This window comes from Desmodus rotundus, chromosome 11 (genome assembly GCF_022682495.2).
Source record: "Desmodus rotundus isolate HL8 chromosome 11, HLdesRot8A.1, whole genome shotgun sequence".
In the NCBI taxonomy this organism is placed as follows: Eukaryota; Metazoa; Chordata; class Mammalia; order Chiroptera; family Phyllostomidae; genus Desmodus; species Desmodus rotundus.
In genome coordinates, this window is record NC_071397.1 from 98,672,090 (window position 1) to 98,692,563 (window position 20,474).

At 53.2% G+C, this 20,474-nt stretch overlaps 1 protein-coding gene across 3 annotated transcripts in view; it reads right to left on the bottom strand.

The window, feature by feature from the left end:
- AGPAT4 (1-acylglycerol-3-phosphate O-acyltransferase 4) overlaps positions 1-20,474 on the bottom strand; it is an 83,412-nt gene that overhangs the window by 39,170 nt on the left and 23,768 nt on the right. For 2 of the 3 annotated variants that reach the window (XM_045188961.2, XM_024552237.4), the window contains exon 2: positions 14,672-14,936. In XM_045188961.2, coding sequence (XP_045044896.2) covers positions 14,672-14,849 — 178 coding nt within the window. In that variant the 5' untranslated portion in view covers positions 14,850-14,936. Of the gene's footprint in view, positions 1-14,671; positions 14,937-17,564; positions 17,699-20,474 lie in introns of those variants that run through there. The other variant, XM_053914214.2, reaches the window with a different exon arrangement.

Sequence of the window (20,474 nt, forward strand, 5' to 3'; positions counted from 1 at the left end):
CTCCCTGGGAACGTGGCCTCACAAGTATTTCAAACTGTACTTTATCCCATTTCAAGCCGGCATCTTTGAACACACTGCCTTTGTCAGCTGGCAGCTGGCGACCGTGAGCTGTCCGCATTCCTGGGATAGCACAGAGATCAAGGCCGCAGGCCTGCTGACCGCACCTGCGAGCAATCAGCCGCATCCAACACAAACCGCTGTTCCCTTGGTGAGGCTGCAGCTGGGCCCTTCCTATCCTGTGTTAGGTACTGACCGAAACCCCCCGGAGGGACTATCTAGACACTTGTCATTTCTACAGCCCTGAGCACAGGGTCAGTAATACTGAACGAGCCTTCACAACACAGCCCGACGCACAGATTGTCCTGCTCAGGGCTCCACTCCTGCAGTCTCCGCAGCACTGCGTTCTAATCACGTCTTTGCAGACTGGGGTTTCCGTGCAGCCGTGAGTTAGTGTTTGCACAACCCAGTGGGCACACGTGTTCTGGGCCTCCAGCTCCTGAGGCCATGATGCCTCTGCACCCTGCGATTCTCGCGGGGAACTGGGAGTGCGCACACCCAGACCCGGGTCCTGGGGTCCTGCGGACGCGTCAGCGCGGATGCCTCGCCCGGTCCGCGTCTCGCCCACAGTGTGGGCCAAGAGCATATTCTGAACCCATGATGGCCTGCTTTCTGTCTTCAAACAGTCTGGTCTCCTGCCCTGGAGTCAAGCACTCCTGTGAAATGCTGAGGCCAGAGCTAAGAGGTCCCCTCACTCAAATCACCTCCAAAAAACCCCAGTTTCCCAAAGTTCCCACTGGTGGCTCAAATTCTAACGGTCCCAGCACACAGTCGCCAATGCACCACCAAGCCTCCTTGTGGGTGGACATGCCCACTCACGCCTCTGCTATCACTGCGACGTGGCCTCGAGGTAGACACCGCACAGTGGGAGGAGCGGGCGGGACACCATGTCCTGGGAAGGGATGTCAACCTGTGCGGTTCACACCTGCTCGCCTCTCTACTGCTTCTAGTCCTGTTGGCGGGGATTAAACACACAGAAAATGACACTGGATGAAAGCCTCATCTGGGAGGCTGCCAAGAGTGCGCACATCCCTCCCGATGGGACAAGGCTCCTTTGTAACCTTGAAGCGCACTTGGAATGGCCCGGTCAGGGCGTGGTCGGCTGCCTGTGTCCCCACGCTCCCACTCGGCTCGCTGCTGCTATCACAGGGGCACAGGCCTCTCTCCCACTAAACTGGGGCCAAGTCCAAGGACAAGTCCCTCGGTTACCTTGCCCTTCCCCCTCCTTGCTCCTCTTGGCCCAGAGCCCATGCTCTGCTGACTCCCGCACAGGCTCTGACTGACTGTCCACTGCTGGACACCCTCTGTGAAGACTGGTGTCCTTGTGGACCAGGAGGGCCCGCCTTTCGTGTGACAGAACCACACTCAGGGGCAGCCATGGGACCTGGACTAGGTCACGTCAGGACTCTTCCCTGTCCAGAGCAGCCGTGCAGACAGTGGGGTGCTGGACAATGTTTTACAACCAGCTCCCCCAGTGGGGAGCCCTGATGCACAGCTCTGCCGACTTTCGAGGCGTAAATACTCCCACTGCGGTTGATGGCCTGTGGCTACCTTGCGATCACCCAACGCAGACTTGCGCAGCATCTCTACTCTACCTGCACGGTCGGGCTAAGGACCTTCGGAGCAGGCATGACAGGGAAATGCGGGGCCCTGGGGAGGGACACGTTTTGAGTCTTTACTACCTTTGCTTCCTAACATCACACGTTGTTAGTTTACAGAGGCTGTGTTTGACCACGGCTGTGGAACATTGCTGACCCTTCAGAAGTTGGCCACACGAACAAGCTCGGGACTCCGGTTGGGCCAGGCAACGGAGTAGGGGTGGGGGCAGGGTAGGAATATCCCTTCGCCTCCTGAGAGCGGGTGTGATGAGGGTGGTCCCAAGCTGCGGGCAGCCCCCCTCGGTGAGGAAAGCCCCCTTGCAGCAGCAAACACCAGGGGCATCTGCCCCAAAAAGCAGCGAAGGAGCGTCTGCCAGCCTCTGAGCACCCGTGACAGTGGACCCTGGCCCTCGTCGCGCTCCCTATGGTTTTGAAGTGCGCTAATGAAGTCCTGCTATGTGCTTCAGCAGGTGGCGCCGGTCCTGGGCCCCCGGGAGTCCTGGCCCGCTGGCCCTCCAGTCTCCCCCCTCACCCAGCAGGCCCTGCTCTCTGGGGTCTGGCTGACATTGCTCCCTCTCTGAAGCCGTCCTGACTACTTCAGTCTCTACTAACTCCTTCCCCCTCTGAAATCCTACAATACTTGGGTCTCTACCATGTTACTTAGGAGTGAGTTATAGTCTTACGTCTTTACCCCCCTGAGTGATGCTTAGTTTCCTGTCTGAAACTAGATTTGTAATCAATAAACGGGTTTGGGCTCATTAAATAATTATAACCGAGAAACAGCAAAATGCCATGGGTCCGTCTGGGTCTTCCAATCACCTGCCCTGTAGGTTACACGTAAAATCATCTTCAGGGTCCAGCTATACAGTCCGCGTGTTGCAAGGGCTCAAGCCCGGCCCAGAGTGTGAGCCCTTCGCCCCTTTGTTCCGTTGGCCGTCACAGGAGGGACAGTGAGCCAGGACAGTGCTGGCTGCTGGCCCCAAGAGGGTGACCCTAATCGGCCCGGCTGCCCCCAGGGAAGTCCCAGGCCTGACGGCAGTGAGACAGGCCCTGCCAGAGGCAGAGGCCAGGGGGCCCAGGCAGGGAGTGACACCGCTCTCCAGGGCTGGAGGGGACCAGCTTTATGAACAGTGACAACCTATTGTCACGGACATCAGGGGCTTCACAAAGTAAGTGTTCCTCAGAACTGGGTACTCTGCCCCTGCCGGGTGCCCCTGGGGCGGGCGCCACTTCCTACCCTGAATGACACAGTTCCCTCTACAGTTCCCAAAACGTGGCCACAAGCCTCACAGCCGGTTATTTGGATACCGTGGCCTGAGACTGGCACATCCACGTCTCTGCCGTGGCCTACGTGGTCACGTGTGTAGCACAAACATGACCTCCAAGTGCAATGCCAGCCAGGCATGTCCGCCCTCTAAACAAAAACCTCACTTTAAAAAAACTGTTAGCGAATTTAGACAGCTCCTTTCTTTCCACCGAGAAAGAACTAACGGCACGCAGGGGCACATCCCAGACCACAGGGGTTTCGCTGTGGCGTTTGCTCAGAGGACGCCCAAACGAAAATGTCACATTGCAGTGTGTGTCCCGAGACGCTCCCTTTGCAGGGAGATGCGAGGAATTCTGATGGTAAAAGCCAGATTAAACGTAAAATTCGTACCTTGGAGCGTGCGTTACTGTAACCTGTGTAGCTTTGGCTTAGCGTCACCCCCTGTGAGCAGAAAATGAGCACTGGCCGCGTCCACAGCAGCTCCAGGGGCGGGGTAGGCCTGCGCACCGGCACTGGGCAAAGTTAAGGTGCTGACTTGCCAGTATGCCTGGGGTCGTCCCAATTTTAGAGCCGCGAGTCCCACATCTCGGGAAGGCTGGTTGCCCTCAAGTCCCTCTGGGTCAAACAGGAGCCACACAGGGGGAAGAGGTGGGGGGCAGGGGGATCTTATCTAGAGGATGAGCCTTTGCCCCTCCCTCGGTCTCAGAACACCATCGGGCAAAGTGGTCACCAAGCAGCCTCTTCCCTAACTCATGTTCCTAACCTTCTGGCCAGTTCACAACGTCATTTTTCTTGGCCAAAGTTTTTACTTCTGCTGCTTTTTTTCAAATCATCACCAGCAGACTATTTTTTTCATTGTTTTTACAGGGAGAGGAAGTGAGAGAGGAAGGGAGAGAGAGGAACATCCTTGCGAGAGCAAAGCACCTATCGGCTGCCACCTGTACACGCCTGGACCAGATCGCACCTGCCTGGACCTGGGATCACACACACCCAGACTGGGGATGGCACCTGTCGGACCGGGGATCGCACATGCCAGTGCTGTGACCGGGGATCGAACCTGAAATCTTTCGGCTATGGGAAGACGTTCCTTCTGAGCCAGAAGTCAGCCAGGGCTTCCTTGTTGTCTTAAACACCATTTCTTATGTCCCTCCCTCTGCCTGTCTAACCGACGCCATGTCAGCCTCTCTCTCCGTTCGTGAGCACCCTGTCACCGCTTTTTCTGAAACGAGCCCCGAACCCCGGCACCCCTCCATGGATGCGGAGGGCTACCCCATTAGGGAGACTTCACACACCCTCGCCAACGACCAGGATGGCAGGCACCCTGGGTTCCTACCTCCCTGGAGTCCCTCTGACCCGGAGGGGACTTTAGAGGTGGTCTGAACTCCTCCTCCCTGGACGCACATTCCCAAGAGGCGGTCCGCCTCTGCTGAGTCCACAGGGGGGCATCCCTGCAGCTCCCGGACTGCTGCAGTCTTCTGGGGTCTGCGCCGTCTCTGGTAGCTTCCTCCAATCCCAGCCCTTCCTTCCGAGGTTATGAGAGACATCTAGCTCCTCACCCACACACTGTCCTTGGAGTGCGATGAGTGGGACCCCTCCCTGATCTCAGGGTGTCGCCCCCCACGCCAGGTTCCCAGAGCTCCTTGCACGCTCGACTCCATCTGCCCCACACTTGGCTAAGTGCAGAATCACAGCAACAACACCTTCTGCTTTTATAGCACATTAAAGTCTATTTCCCTCATTTTACCATTGAAAAAACAAAGCCCCGTCAACCCAGGTGGCCAGGCCAGTGCCCGGGAAGCCAGGACTTCGTCCTCCAGATGCGGTTTGTTACGGGAACACGGTCCCCCTGCACGTCCCTACAAACAGGACACCCCTGTCAACTCTACCCGAGACAGTGGCGTGGGAGCAGTCGGGCGGAGAACACCGGGGAAGAACCACTCTACTCGGGCTCCGCCGGGAGGGGGCCGCGGAATCTCACGTGGGAGGGCAGGGAGGTAGCTACTTTAACACGTGGTGATAAAGCACTGAAGCGTTGCTAGGAAGCTTTCTTCAAAACGAACCGTAGGATGGGGAGTACTTTTACTCTACTATCTCCCTCTCTCTGGAGACCTAGGAGGGGACCCGAGAAGGAATGCCTCTCAGCGTTTGGAAATGTTTCATGTCCCATCTGGACCCAAGATAAACTGTAGCGCAGGAGAAAAGGGAAATTCCTTTTGCCATTCATGTTCCCTCTGCGTTGGAGCCTGGTTCTATGAACCCTCGTTTCCTCTTGCTGCAAACTGTGCTATCTAAATTCTGTCTCCAGGATCCCAACACCCAAACCCGAGGCTGAGGCAGTGGCCTTCAAATGTTTTTGATTGTTTAAATTAAAAAAAATAAAATATGTGCCCTGACCAATGTGGCTCAATGGGTTGGGTGCAATCCTGAAAAGCGAAAGGTCGCCGGTTCAATTCCCAGTCAGGGCACGTGCCTAGGCTGCAGGCCAGGTCCCTGGTTGGGGGCAGCAAGAGGCAGGCGATCAATGTTTCTCTCACACATCGATGTTTCTCTCTCCCTCTCTCCTTCCCGTCTCCTCTCTCCAAAAATAAATAAATAAAATCTTCTAAAGAATAAAATAAAATATGCACCCTTAGCACATGCAATTTTTTTAAAAGTTCATTTAGTTTTTTCTAATAGTGCTTAGTTGTCTTTTAAAAGATTTTATTTATTTATTTTTAGAGAGAAGGGAGGGAGAAAGAGAGGGAGAGAAACATTAATGTGTGGTTGCCTCTTGTACTCCCCCAACTGGGGACCCGGCCTGCAGCCCAGGCATGTGCCCTGACTGGGAATGGAACCAGTGACCTTTCGGTTCGCAGGCCAGCACTCAATCCTCTGAGCCACACCTGCCAGGACAGCACAGGCAATTTTTATACACATAAAATTTGTTTTATGAAAAAAATTATATGTATAAAATTTCTTTTCTCTTATTCATGTAGGTGATAGAAGAAGCATAAATGAGAACCCCAGAGGTTTTCCGCCTGCACCCCAGTGCCGCCCCTGGCTCACCTGCTGGGCACGCCCCCACTCCAAAGACCACACACAGCTGGCTTACGAAGTCACAAGTCTCCAAAGTCGAACCGGGAGCCTAACGTGAAAGTCATAACTCAAGTCACAGCTGAAATTTAATGCCAACAAAAACAAATGGGCCCCTCAGCTGGGAATTAATTTATTTATAAACCAAATCAACAGCTACGACGCAAGGCAAGTCTCTGCACAGGCAGTTCAGCCGCACAGCCGCACCCCTGGATTTGCTGCTCCCGTCGCACACCTGTCTGACATTTGCGGTGGGCGAGCTCCCTGGCGGGTGGTAAAGTCACCTCGTGTATGAGGGGTCACGTGTGTGCCTCCCACTGTGAGGGAAGCATTCACTTTTATATGCATATACACGCATGTATTTAAGATGCAAACGATTGCTCTCCACAATAAACAGGCTACACCACAGCTGCCACAGCTGTATCGCTCCTTTTAAAAACTTGTAAAAGGCCCAGTGTTGTCACCTGAATCAGCCGCATGAGATCGGACAGTTGGATATTAAGATGCGTCCAGCCCCCAGGTCCATTGGCCACACGGCCACAGAATTTCTTGACAAATTGAGCTAATCATCACACGGATGTAATCAGACCTCAACCCCAATACTTTTTCCCCCTAAATGGACACCAAGGTATTGGTGCAAAGGGCAAATTTCATAACAGGCTTTGTGTGGGAATGGCCGGCAGAGTAAAAGCCAGATTCTAAATAAATTCATTTCCCAAGGACCTGGGTGGAGGCTCATCCCCCAGCCGCAGAGGTGGTGGCTGAGGCCTGGGGGGCTGCATCACATGTGGGCGCTTCCCGACATACAAAGGGAGGAAGGTGTCCTTCCTGTGTCATCCCAGAGCCCCTTCTCCAGGGCAGCGGGACAGACCAATTCTAGTTTTCCTAGGCAGGCTGCTTTGGTGGCAAGGCAAGCGGTTCTGGGCTGGAATCACACCCTCAAAGAGACACAATAAGTATCAGCTGGAAATACAAGGCATGCAGCCCGAGAGACTCCTGCAACAAGCCTTTGTCTCCACTCCTCAGCCACACCCACGGGCCAGCCTCACCAATGCCTGGATGCCTGTCGCTGCCTGCTGCCGGCAGGTGAGGCTCCTACAGTGTCACCTTCCTCCCCGTCCAGCAGCACCAGCCCTTCCCCAGTCCTTGAGTTCCCTGACGTTAGAGGTAAGACGGATTCCTAGGCATGGTCGTGAAGAAAAGCAACGCCTTCTATCCCTAAGATCTCTCGTCTCCGAATTCCCAGTAAAACGATGTTGGGCCTCCAGGAGTGGGAACAGGCCAGGGAGGAAGGAGCCTGGACACAGCTGGGACACGTGTCCTGTCCGTGAGTTGGGCTTTCCTTTGCACGTTGCTGACATGAGGAAGAAAAGACTTGGAAAGCAGAGTGTACTGGTTTTCTGGGGCTGCGGAGACAAAGGACCACAAACTAAGGGCTAGGCATCTCCTGGTTCTAGAGGTGGAGATCAAGGTGGGCGGAGCTGGTTCCCTGGGAGACAGAGAGGGGGCATCTCTCCAGGCCTCTCTCCTAGCTTCTGGTCTTCTCCTGTGCGTGTGCCCCTGTGCGTGTACCCCTGTGCGCGTGCCCCTGTGCGTGCCTGGCTCTGTGTCCACATTTCTCCTTTTCATGAAGATGGAATCACGTTGGGTTAGGGCTCACCACTCACAGGCACCGGGGTTAGCCCTTCGATGTCTCCTGGGGTCGGGATGCAATTCAGTCCATAACCTGGAGGCCTGAAACAGCTGGCACCCCCGGTCCCCAGGGCTCCCTCGGCTCCCACCACCCAGCCTGGCACAAGCTTTAACAAAACACAACAAAACATAAAGAAAGGGAGGAAGGGGAAAAGGGGGCTCCGAGTGACCTCATCGCACGTGGTTCACTTTAGTATTTCCATTTTCTACTCCCTCCCAGAAGCCATTCTCCATTTAGCTCCTTTCGGTGCTGTGTAGGTTTTGTTTCGTTTCTTTTCTTTTTCGAATTTATAAACTATATGCTCATCCTATGAAATATTCACAAGACATTCGGAAAATAAAAAGGCAATTAGAAAGTATCACCTCCTATTGTAATTCCTAAAAATGGCGCTCTGATAAGTGTCTGACAGGCTGTATTTACAGAGTGGGTGCTCCCTTGCGCAGTTTTGCATCATGCTAGTTTTACTAAATAGTATGCTTAGGGCATTACATGGCTCAAAGAAATAATGACTCAGCTGAATAGTTTTCTATGAAAGATTACATGTGAATAGATTAAAAACACAAATTAACAATTTGTCAAGGCACATCTTGAACAATGCTTTTCAGGCAGGGCAGAAAGAAATCTTGAAGTAACTGATGCTCACAGTGCGTGGAATGCCCAGGAAAAACACATGGGGTTGGCCAGCTGGAGTGCCGGTGGCCTGTGTCACTCGTGACACAGAAGGGCTCTGGGGACCCTGGGTGGCCCAGCTCCTTCCGATGATGTCTGGCCACCTGAATAAACCTTGGTGATCCCAGAATATGCGTTTTCCTCAGACTAGCCACCTTTTCCTTTTCTGGCCAACACCCCTCTGTCCTCCTTGCTCTGCCGTCGGGCTGTGATGTTGCTTCTTCCCGGGGAAATGGCCCCGCCCCTTCACAGGGTGGATGGCCCCTGTCTCTGGGCTACCTGCGTACCTGTCCTCGCTTCCGACTGCTCCCCTAGACCGTGCCCCTCTGAAGGCAGCACTACGTCTGTCCCCTTCATCTCTGAGCTCCAGGTGCTGGCCCCGGTCTGGCCCCATAGTGAACATGAAGGCACCTTGGTTAGCGAAGGCTGGCTGAGCCCTGGCCAGGTGGCTTGGTCGGTTGGAGCATCATCCCATTCGCCAGAGGGCTGCGAGTTCAATTCCCAGTCAGGGCACGTGCCTGGGTTGTGGGTTTGATACCCATCCCCAGTCAGGGCATGTACGGGAGGCAACTGATCGATGTTTCTCTTTCACATTGATGTTTCTCTCTCTCTTTCTCTCTCAAAAGGCAATAAACATTTTAAAAAGAAGAAGGCTGGCTGAGTGGTGATAGGCATTCTGCAGGGGGTTGCTTAGCACCAGCCTTGGGCGTTAAAATAAGAACCGTATCTCATACTCTATTTGTTTGTTTCAAAATATAGTAGAAAAATGGATTTGGGGACCTCAGCTCTCCTATTTACTGTGTGACCTTAGGCAAGTCACGCAACCTCTCTGAGCCTCAGTTAGCTGATCACAAAATGGGAACTGCCTGTCCAGGGTGGTTGTCTGCCGACACAAAGCAGCGGATCGTGTAGCATGATGTCTAACACTGTATCAGAAGGACAGGCTATAGTGGTTACAATTAGGAATGAATAGCTGCCTGTTACAACTGCGCTGCTCTTTTCCTTTCTCTACAGCCCTGTGGCACGTCACCTACGACCGTGGCCAACTGGACATTCGGCCTCAGCTCGGGAGCCTGGTTCCTAAACCACAAAGCCACGCTGGCAGGTGCGGCAGAGAGAAGCTCTGCCCTCAGACTTCCTGGTCCCTGGTTCCTCAGCTCGGCTTCCTGTGTGACCCTGGGCAAATCGCTTATCCTCTCTGTGCCAAAGTGCTGAAAACTGTGCCCGGAACGGTCAAAGTCTATAGAACAGAAGGCAGAGTAAAGAAGCCCGATTCCTCTTAGCCTGCACTTCATCTCTTGCTTTTCTCCCGTCTGTCGTGCCAGGACCATTTAACCCAGATGCTCGAGTTTGTGGGCTCTGCAAGGAGTTCACAGTAACAGCTCACCTTAATTTCCAGATGGCTTTGGCTACTACACTTCTTTTCAGAACGCGGAGTTGCTAACCTGGTATGGCTTTTTGTTTGTGTGTTGTGCTATCCAAGACGCCTTCCTTACTAGGAGAGGAGCAAGTGGAACGAGGTCCGTTTTGCCCAGACATGGGACAAACGGGATGACTGGTCTATTCACAGGGCCTGGCAGGGCACGCGGCAGACGGACTCGGCAAAGATGCTGTGGCAAGAAGTCTCGTGAGATCTCTAGAAAATGGGACCCCGAGCCCCTGGGGGCAGGGCAGCAGCTGCTGTTCTCAGCACCGTTCCCCCAGCACCGGACACATGGGCCGGCACCCAGCAGGTGCTCAACATTCACTGACTAAATCACCAAAAACCGAGCAAACAGAAACCCTACTTAGAGCAGACCTGTTGCTCGGCACGGAGTGGCCTTCTCGTCCCACGGGTCCGGCCATGGGTTCTGTTGTCACCGCCTGGGGGTTGGAAGGTGGCTATGCCAGAACTACACAGAGTAAGAGAAGGAAGACACTGTCTGGCGGTGCCCGAAAGACCCAGCTCAACATGGCGGGGGGAGCGCGGCATCTTGGGGTCCAGCCAGCAGACGGTGGACCTCCAGGGAGGACGGCTGCACGTGTTGGCTCATGTTTTCTTTTAACAGGGGACACCCACTTGTGGCCTCACCTCCCGACAGCACACAGCAACGCACACAAGCCCTGCTTCTCCTCATCCTGCTCAGAAATGGAAACCTCGGGTGGGCTGGTCCCACGTCCCGGACCCCCGTGGAGGACCAGCTCTGCTGCCTGTGCGCTCGGGTGCTGGGTGGACACGGGGCACAGTGCTTGGGCAGGGACAGAGCCTGGGGAGCCGTGCGCCGCTGAGACAGCTCCTGCCAAGTGGATCAAAAGCAACCTCCCCTGGGGAAGGCGGCACAGAAGTCGGGGGACACCCAGGGACAGCGCTCGGAGCCTCCTGGTAGTAGGGCGCATCTGGAGTTCCCTTCTTCCGCCCCAGGGGAGGGGCCCGGCGTCTCCACCTCCACCTCAGGCGCTCTGGCGCTGTCCCTCTATTCAGTGTCCCTCCCCTTAGCCTGGGGGCTGTCTCCGGTGGGCAGGGGCCGTGGTCTGTGCTCAGACAGCCGATGCTCTGCACCGCTCTCCCTCCCACTCCCGGGCTCCTAGTCCCTGTCCCTTGCCTGCACCTGCCACACCAGCTCTGGCAGCTGGAGCTCAGACCAGGAACTTTTCTTTCTCCTTTAATCCTTCTTCTGCTTCGGGACGGGCTGGGGTGCAAGAAGGATCTTCAGTTCCAAGTGAGAGACAAAAGCAGGAAAGGAAACACAGAGAGGGCCAAATTAGCACATTGGGAGACGGCCTTGTATTAAAGTCTAGCCAGTCCGACTGAGCCAGGGACAAGCCTTGTCCCTTAGAGAAACGGCGAGGGCTGCGTGTCAGGCAGCTGTTGGAAACCGGGCTGGGCCTCACAGGCCTGGTTAGCAAGGCGGAGTCAGGCAGCCTGGCTCCGGGCCGGGGCGAGGGCGGGGTGGGCCACTCTGCTCTGTTCTCTGGAGCATCCTCTCTGGAACGGCGGTCTGTGCCCTCTCCACCCCGCCCCCTTTTTAATAACTCTGCCATTAATGGGTTCTGCTCATCTTTCTGTTGTTTTGCTGTCTTCTTTTTAACCCCACAGTGTCAGAGGGGAAGAAAACTAAGCCGGCCAACTGGGGCCCCTTTTCCCTAGGGATTAGAAGGCTGGTGCTGCACCATGGGAAGTTCATGGAGTTCAGCCCTCACTCGGCCCCTTGGAGCCGTCCTCCCCCTCACCTTGCGGAAAGAAGCTCGCTCCGTCCCCATCTCCTGCTTCACGTGCTAAGCCAGCCGGTCTTAGCCTTTCCTGCCCACAAATCAAGGCCAGACAAAACAAAGCGACCCTTCGAAACCCAGCCATCTGCCTCACACATACTCTCAAATTGTTATTCCTGATGTGCGCCCTTGCCTTTAAACTGAAAACCCTCTGCTCTGCATGTCCACACTGTCTTCGCTGCATTTGGTCCCTATTTGTCGTCCCCATCCGTGCGGCCTTTTGAACGTGAGCTTCTGCACCCCAGGCCTGGCGGCTGCTTGGGCCTACCTGGTACCACACCAGACTCTGCACACACGTTCAAAGGGAAAGGGTGATGCCATAGCTCCATGAGGAGAGAGGGTGTTCAGGGGAGCCGAGTATCCAGGAAACAATTTATTCTGCCTTTGTTTCTTAAAAAAAAAAATCAGCAGCAAATGATGAATGCTGCTGATTTTCTAAGCTTTGGAGTGATTCATACACCACAAGATACAATTAAACCCCAGGAAGAGTTTTTCTCTTAACCCAGAGGGAGGAGGAGGAGAGGGGAAGCAAACAGAAGGGCCTGCCGCCCCCGAGCTCACACACGGTGTCTTATGGCGATCAACGCCCAGCTAAGCTTCCCAGGTCTGCCTTTGGTTGTCTCTGAGGGACACTCGGGCTATAGGGAAACCCATCAACTACAGAGAACAGGGAAGGAGAGCGAGGAGAGCAGCCCCCCACTGCTCTCTAACATCCACTGCGGTACCAGCAAGGGTGGACGCGGGAAAGGGGTGGGTGAGCGGCCCTAATTTGATGGGCTCAGCACAATGAGGTGCCCCTAAGCCAAGCTAGGATGTATCACCCTCCCCTTCTGCCATGTGGTCTCTTCCCAGGGGCCAGGACGGCCCCTCCTCCAGAGAGGGAAGCCTTCCATTCCCTCTTTGGGGGCCAAGAAAATGGTGCTGCTGCTGGTCGGTCCACAGCCCACGGAAGCTTTCTGGGGCTGTAGACACAGAGCGCTGTGGGCTGTACCTGGAAGGGGGAACCTGGATGGATGTGCTTCTGGCCGTTTGGTAACCTGCAGGCCCCTCACTGTGGTCTGCGTGGGCAAGTGCCAGTCATCTCGGGTGGCTGGTTCTGCAGTTTCCTTGGCATGACCAGCGGTTTAACTAGTGTGTGGTGGTTACAGATCCACCTTGTTTTCTGAACTTGTTACCCATCTGAATTTCCACTGGAAGCAAGTAGGCTAGGGTGCCCCCAGGAGCAGACTGACCGGGTCCTGCCAGAACCTCGGTGTGTCTCCCCTCCCCACCCAAAGCAAAACACAGCACCCGTGGCAGCTCCCGTCCTGGATCCAATATCTGATGTCTTGACTCCAAACGAGAATCCCAACCTTGAACCACCAGTCTGGAGCCTGAACAGGGGCCATTTGGAGGTGTGTGGGCTGACAGATCTGGGGGCCTTGGTCGTGTGCGCCCATGACAGAAATGCAGGTTTCAGCACGAGGACAGTCCGTGCTGTTTTGTTCGATTTGCGTTTGTTAGGACAGACGCCTACGGCTGGTGCGCATGAAGACGGATGAAATGATGCGGTGACAGACCACTCCCTCCTTCCCTCGATGACGCAACTCTGCTCTCTGCAGCCACACGTCAGTGCAAACCGCCGTGACGCCTCGGCCCTGCTCTGCCAGGCTGTCCCCTTTCAATGCCATTTCGACGCCCACGTACTGGAGGCCAACGCTGGAGTACAACATGTGACAGGACCCTGGCGTTACGTCCTTCACATTGAATGGCGATCGCACCCAACTGGCTACAGGCACGTGGATTAAACACACTGCTTTGCAATGGAAATTTGGCTTTATGATCTTACTAACATTTTTAAGACATATTTATATAAAGTAGTCTCCTAACGCAGGACAAAGTAGGTCTAGTACTCAAACCCTATCAGAAATAGTAGCAGAAATATTTGCAAGTTCTCAGTTGGTGAAAGAAATCAAGAATAATGTTTCTATCATTTTTTTTCTCACAAGCGAGTATTTTAAGGTTTAAAAAGTAACAGATTGGATCAGGAGTAATCCGTTTAGACAACTGTATACAGCTTGTATTGTTTTGAGTCAAATTCAAATTTGACTGCTTCATTTAAAGGGTTTCAGAATGATAGCAATAATTTTGGACTCTTGGTATAATCTAAGGTTGCCGAGATTTTTAAATTGCTCAGTTTCAAAGGACTTGTATTTTAAAATACACATGTACCCACATATATATTTACTAATGATGCACTACCTTTTCTACGGTTGAGAAGAGGTCAAGGTTGAGGTCAATCAACAAAGAGACTCATCACTAGACATCCCATTATCCTTATTCATCTGTTTTCATTTTCCTTTTTCCGGCCAGCTGAGTTCGTCATGCTTAAATAGTCTGATACAATCACACACACACACACACACATGCGAATGCATATAACCCTCGGGAAGTCTGAATGCGGTTGGTGGACTGCGTCGGTGCCGGCTTCCGTGTTGGGAGAACATGCCGTGGTGATGCAAGAGGCGGCCATTGCGGGGAGCTGGCTGGAGGGCACATGGGACCTCTCTGTGTTATTTCCTACAACGGCATGTGAATCTACAGTTGTCTCAAGAAGTTAAAAGAAGCGAGAAAGAGAACAACATATTACAGTACCATCTGTCTTTCAAACATGTGTGTGCATTGCGTGTCTACACCCATCAGAGACTCACCTGCATCCATGCACACACGAGACGCGTGTGCATTCCCATATCCGTGTATTTCTGCAGGGACAACTAGGAGATCATTAGCACTGATTCCTTCTGAGCAGGAGAACTAAATAAACACACCGAATGCACACTCATTTTCCATAGGCTGCCCTCTGTGCCGGTTGAATTTTGTGCTGTCGGCCTCACTCATTCAAAAACCAATTTTTCAAGAGGGAAGACAACATAGACGCTTCAAACCAAAACCAAACAAACAGAAATAACAACAAAAAGTACAGCTAAGGGCACAGTGCAAGCCCCATGAACCTGTCTGGACGCCCGAGTGCCGCCCCGCAGCCCCGCAGGGAAGGCACAGAGAGAGGAGGACAGGTAAGTTCCTTACGGCTGGAGATGCAGTAAGACAGCCGGCAGTTGAGCTTCCGGAAGAGCTGCTTGTTGATTGGCCAGAGGACTAGCGAGAAGAGCTGAATGGTGTTGATGATTAGCCCCGAGGCGATGAACACATAGCAGAAGACGAGATGGCACAGGAACTGAGACTTCAGCAACCCGATGAGGTCCATGGCGGGCGGTTGCTTTTATTCCGGGCTGTAAAGAGCCGTGGTAGAATCTCCCCGGCGGGGAAAATGGTTCGGGACCCAGGAACGCGTCTGAAAGACAGACCAACGTGACCATTAGGAGAAGTCGTGAGCTTTCACGGTCAGGGGAGAGGACTCTCACCCTGCGATTGGACCCACCGTGTGTTGGTCGGGGCGTCCCTGCTTCACGGACACACTGCCGGCCACAGGCTCAGCCCTTGAAAACGAAGAGTCCCCTTCGCTACCCTGACACCCTGGGAGGTGGGCACTGCTGTCACACAGGGCGGGACTGAGATCCTGGGAGGTCAAGCACCTCGGACCGGGTCCCACAGCTCCTGCCATGGACCAGTGGCCCCGCTGGTTGGGGACTCTGTACATCGCTTTACAGGCTCCTCGCTCCAGTGGGGATGCTCGCCGTAGCATCCGCATTTCTGGGTCGTCCATCCAACTGCCACCTCTGCCTGGATGCCACCCCCACCAACACCCCTCCCCTCCTGCCACTCATCTCATCCCCCAGACCTCCACGCAAACGTCCCTTCTGGCAGGACCTCCCAGAACTAAAGCCTGCTCTGGGTGAGGTTACAGGGTGACCCTGCGTGGGCTCTGCCTCCCAAGGCTGCTGCACTAGTGGGCCACTTCGTACACTCCGTCATGTACCTCATTCCCCCCCCCCCATTGACTGTCAGCTCTCCTGGGCACACGGTTACCTGGAGCATCATCGGGGTCTCCCCAGCACATGCACACACATGTATAAACACACACACAAGTTCCAAACCCCAGAAGAAGCTCAAAGTACACACAGCAACCAGACTCACATTCTGCAATCAGCCTCCAACCCAAGACGGGAGCAACAGAATGACTTTACGGGTTTAGCAAATAAAGCCTTTGGGGAGCAGCGTAAAGGCAGCAGGTCCAATACTCTGATGGAAAAGAAAGCAAGCAGAGGGGATGGTGCACAGCTGACTGACTTCTCCTGAAGTGGATGCCATCACAAAGTAGCCCCAGGAGAGCTTGAACTTTAGGACTTACCTTCTAACAGCAATAGTTGAGAGATCCTAGACTTTATTACAATCTTTATTAATAACAGCAAAAACATCTATATAGTTGTTTTGCAGATATTCTCACGTGTTAAGCCTCACATGAATTCCGTGAGATGAGTAGTATTATTATCCCGTTTTTTGGAATAAGGAACTGGGATGCCCATAGGCTGGGCGGTGTGCCTGAGGTTGCACCACGGGTAACGGCCTTAGGACTCAGCCTCGGCTCTGAGCTCCTTCCCCAGCGGCTTTCTGGGCAGCTTTGCTCCCAGGGGTGAGGTGGGGATTCTACTGGGCGCGAACCTCCCCTCCACGGAGCAGCCCAGAAGTGACCTCAAGGGCAAAAACCAGTGCAGCCTTCTGGGAAATACATGATCATGAACCACACACAGGCTGGGGAAACGGGGCCTGCTCGGGGCCCCCAGGCTGGTTTCCAGGACCGTCTCAGGTGCGTGCTTCCGCGATCTGGAAGGCCTTCCTGCCCCACGTCAAAACATGTCTGACAGGAGGATGTGGAAAGCAACCTTTGGCCTGATTTCTCTGAAGTCGGCTCAACTCCGCCAGAAACATCCCTTCTCCCCAGGAGCCTGCTATCTCTGGGGCATGCGGCCAGGGCTCCTTGGGGGCTGCGGCCTCCCGTCCCTGACCTCTCCCTGACGCCTTTCCCAGACATCTGCAGGATGTCGAGCTCCGTCCAACACACCCAGGGCCAACAAACACGCCCCGTCTCTCTCCAAGGAATAGGTGTGAAGCTCACCCTCAGTGAACTTGGCTTTCAGGAGCCACATAAATAGGACGGATGTATCTCTGTTTACAGTTTGGCTGCAGTTATGATGTTGAATATTCATGCACTTTATTCATTGTCCCTGGATTAGCCACTAAAAGCTGCCAGAGGATCTGGCCCAAAGAAACTGAATTCTCCCCTAGGTTTCTGGGATCTAGTGTTTGTAAGGTATTGACAAACCCTTGGCTGTGCTGATGTAACACTAAGAAGCGGAGGGAACTGATGTTGGACGTGCGGGGGATTAAGTGCCGCCACACTTGGCTTGCAGTCCACAGTGGGGCTTTATGAAGAAAAGATAAGTTTTTTCCCTGCAAAAGACCGAGGACTGCCGTGCCCTCTAGTAACACCCTTGTCAGTGAACCGTGCGGTGTGAACCACGGCAAACTGGCGCGGTGTCGGTGATATTTCAGGGGTCACGGACAGGCCGTCAGGGCGGTTACAGGCAGGCCTTGCCCACCCGTCCCCAAATCATAGAGTATTGGGAAAGTGCCAGAATTTAGATAAATTATTTGAATTCTTTAAAAGGTAGAATCTAACCCAGGAGCTTAACAGACCCCTGAAAAGCATAAAACCAGCATTTTAAACACAGACAAAAAAACAATGGTCACTAGGAATTGTCACCAGGTTCGAAGGAATGGACCCCAGAGCCCCTTTATTGTCCAAGCTCCTGATGGGTCAGTAGATTTGGAATTTAACTAATCAATTGACAAAGTCTCTGCCAGGCCAGGGCACGTGGTTGGGTGTGAGTCCACGTCAACCGGTTCACAGCAGTTTGAAAACAAAGATTAACTGCCGTTAACGCTGCCGGAGGCTTCTTAGTCAGTGGAAGGCGTCTCCCTCCTTGCACACAATTTGGGTGTGAAAATAAGGTGTTTGAACCAGGGTGGGAGACACCCGGGGGGCACCAGGGACGTTGGAGGCTGTGTTAGCGAAGGTGTCCCACCAGCGAGGGTAGACCTTTGACGGACGCCCGACTACACTGGGTGAGAAACACTACCGAAGGCGCAGGGCTAGGAATGCGTCTGTATCGTGCACGCTGACCTCCATGTCTGTAGTCAGAGCTACCTCTGAAGAGTGGCTCCTATTAAGAGTGGAAGAAAAGAAAGCCTTAGTGAGGTAAGTCAGCCGACCTGAAGTCTGGGCTTGGCCTGACAACCGCCTCAGCATCTTCCCTCTTAGGTAGGTGAGCTCCAGGGTCCCTTCTAAGTCGGACGCCCTCTGATTCCCATGCAGAAAACGATGTCTCGGAAGCCAGGCTTTTCCCCTTGCATTTCCGAGGGGTCTTCCTCAACAGTGATGAAGGGGATGCAGCGCCAATCTCTCCCTCAGCTCCCGCCCCCAAGAGGGTGAGGTTTGAACAAGAGGAAGAAAACAAAACCTCCGCATGGTTGGCTGAGAGAGCAGCCTGACCACCGTGGGACCAGGCGGTGAGCCTTGTCTCCCAGTCAATATTGTTGGTCCACAGGGCAGAGGGTGCCCAGGGACAGGGGAGCCCCCGGACGGCAGGAACAACCGGGTGCGGTCCCAGGGGATGCGTGAGGGGGTATCTCGGTCAGGGGACATTCAGATCTCAGGTTCTCTGTTAAGTTGAGGGAATTTAGCAAACACGTCCAAGAGGGTGTGAACCAAAGGGAGGCTACCTTGGTGAGCCTGACAAGCTCAGTGACAAAGTAGCCCCATGGGATGGTTTGATCATAAAAATAAACACATAAATAATTCCCACTTGAGCACGTTATGGTGGGAAGTCACGTCCCACGGCCTCTGTGAAAGACGAATCTCTGCTGGAACAAGGGCTGCTGGTGGTCTTTGCCCGTCTGCTCCACGAGGACCTACTTCAAACGTCCAGACAAGCCCGTCTCAGCGTGCCTCACTGCCGACATCCCTCACTGTCACCTCTGCCACATCCCTCTGGAATCTGTGGGTGTGGACAGCCCACCGTCCTGAGCACCTCAGGGTGAGGGAAGAAGCCGCCTCTCCGCTCTATCTTCCACCCAACCCTAGAGGTTCCCCACTTGACCTTCTCCCACCTCCTTAATCTGCCACCAAGGGTTCCACAGAACCCTCTTATGTCTCTTCTCTGACTCTCGTGTATAAAATAAATCGCAATGCTGCTATTCTCCGGAGCATTTTCTCAGTCCCCGGAGATTCTGCTTCTGGGACTAGCCCCCAAACCCTTGGCTTAAAATAAAGTCTTTAAGCCTGTCTTGAGGTTTGGAATTTCTTTCCTAGGAACTTGTGGAGGCCCGAGACAGCCGCTTAGCACTGACAAGGACAAATGAGGACAGGTTTTGGTTTTGGATTTCTGGAAGTCAGAACAGCCTAAGGCACCCAAAGACCTAATTTGACTGTCTCTGGGACCGTCTCTAACTAAAACACCCCTCAATTAAAAAATCATCATCCTCTACTGGCTTGGCAGGAGCCTATATAAAATTAGCTTGTTTTAAAATTTGATGGTCCTCTGTCTGATACCCCTGTACGGTACATGATGTCCATTAAAACAAGCCAAACTCCAAAGAAGTCTTCAATTATACTAAACTTTTTCATTACATCCTCTAATAGATGACCCTTAGCCTCTCTCTAAAGTCTAATTTTAAGAGGATGAAAACTTAAATCTATAGAAAACTGAGGAGTCCACGTTTAAATATAATAGTTAGTTCTGAGTAGCTAATAAGAGGAAACCAAATTCTAAAGGGCTTTTATGTTTAACCCAAGGAAACCAAGGCTCAGTGGTAAACACAAATGAACTTGGTAACTTTTTCTGCCATGAGAAAAGACAAAGACGGAAGGAAACTGAATTAGGTATTCGCTAAGGCTTTCGCAGGCTTTAATATCTACAAGAGGGAAATATCCAGAGTTAACCCCAGGGGTTCTGACGGGAACTGGTGCGGCGGGATCAGTATCCGGAATGACTCACACGCATCACCTCATGTACCGTAATGAGAACCTGCTACCGGAGGGATTGTTATCCCCATTTTACAGGTGGGGAAACCGAGGTTCAGTGAGATAAGGTGGGAGGCGAAGGTCAAAGAGTACATAAACGTTTGAAGCTCAAGCTCATTCACCTGACCACTATTATGCTGCCTGTCGAACAGGAAGCGCGTTAGCTAGACTGCACATGACCTTGGGCCTCCACAGGCCTGACCATTCCATGGATCAGTTCCTGGTTCCATTGCTGACTGCAGAGGTGACCACGAGTTCCTGAGCTGCTGTCCTTCTGCCCGTGCATCCCACAGAGACTCCCCTTCCAGGTGGACCACCCACCCTCTCCAAGCCCAGTCCTGCTCTTCCAGGTCACAGGGTCACAGGGCACAGAGCTCTGAACTCCGGGTTTGTGTGGTCTCGGGGAGCCAGTCGGCTTGGTGCATTTCCGGTAACCATGGGTGTGTGAACTATTTTACAAGATATTTGGTACAAATAAATTTTCAAGTTCTGCTCAAGCCATGGACATTTCCAAAAGTTTTTCTTAAGTCCTGATAAAAATCCAATTATCTTGGAACCAAAAACTGAAATGATATGAGGAAAATTGGAAAATTAATCTTCCAAAGGAGGAAGCAGCCGCATGGCTGTTTCAAATGAGTATATTCCAGTTAATAATAAAACCTTTTCAAATAGGACAGGAAAGAAGGATGAATTTGCATCAAAATTGCTGCCTTGATCTTCATCACCATTACTGCTGCCAGGTGGCGGTGGCCCTCAGCTCTAGCCCAGGTCGGTGAAGACTGGAAACACGTGGAGGCTGAGGAAGACCACGGGGCAGCTATCCCTTCGTGTCAAGCCAAGTAAGGGAAG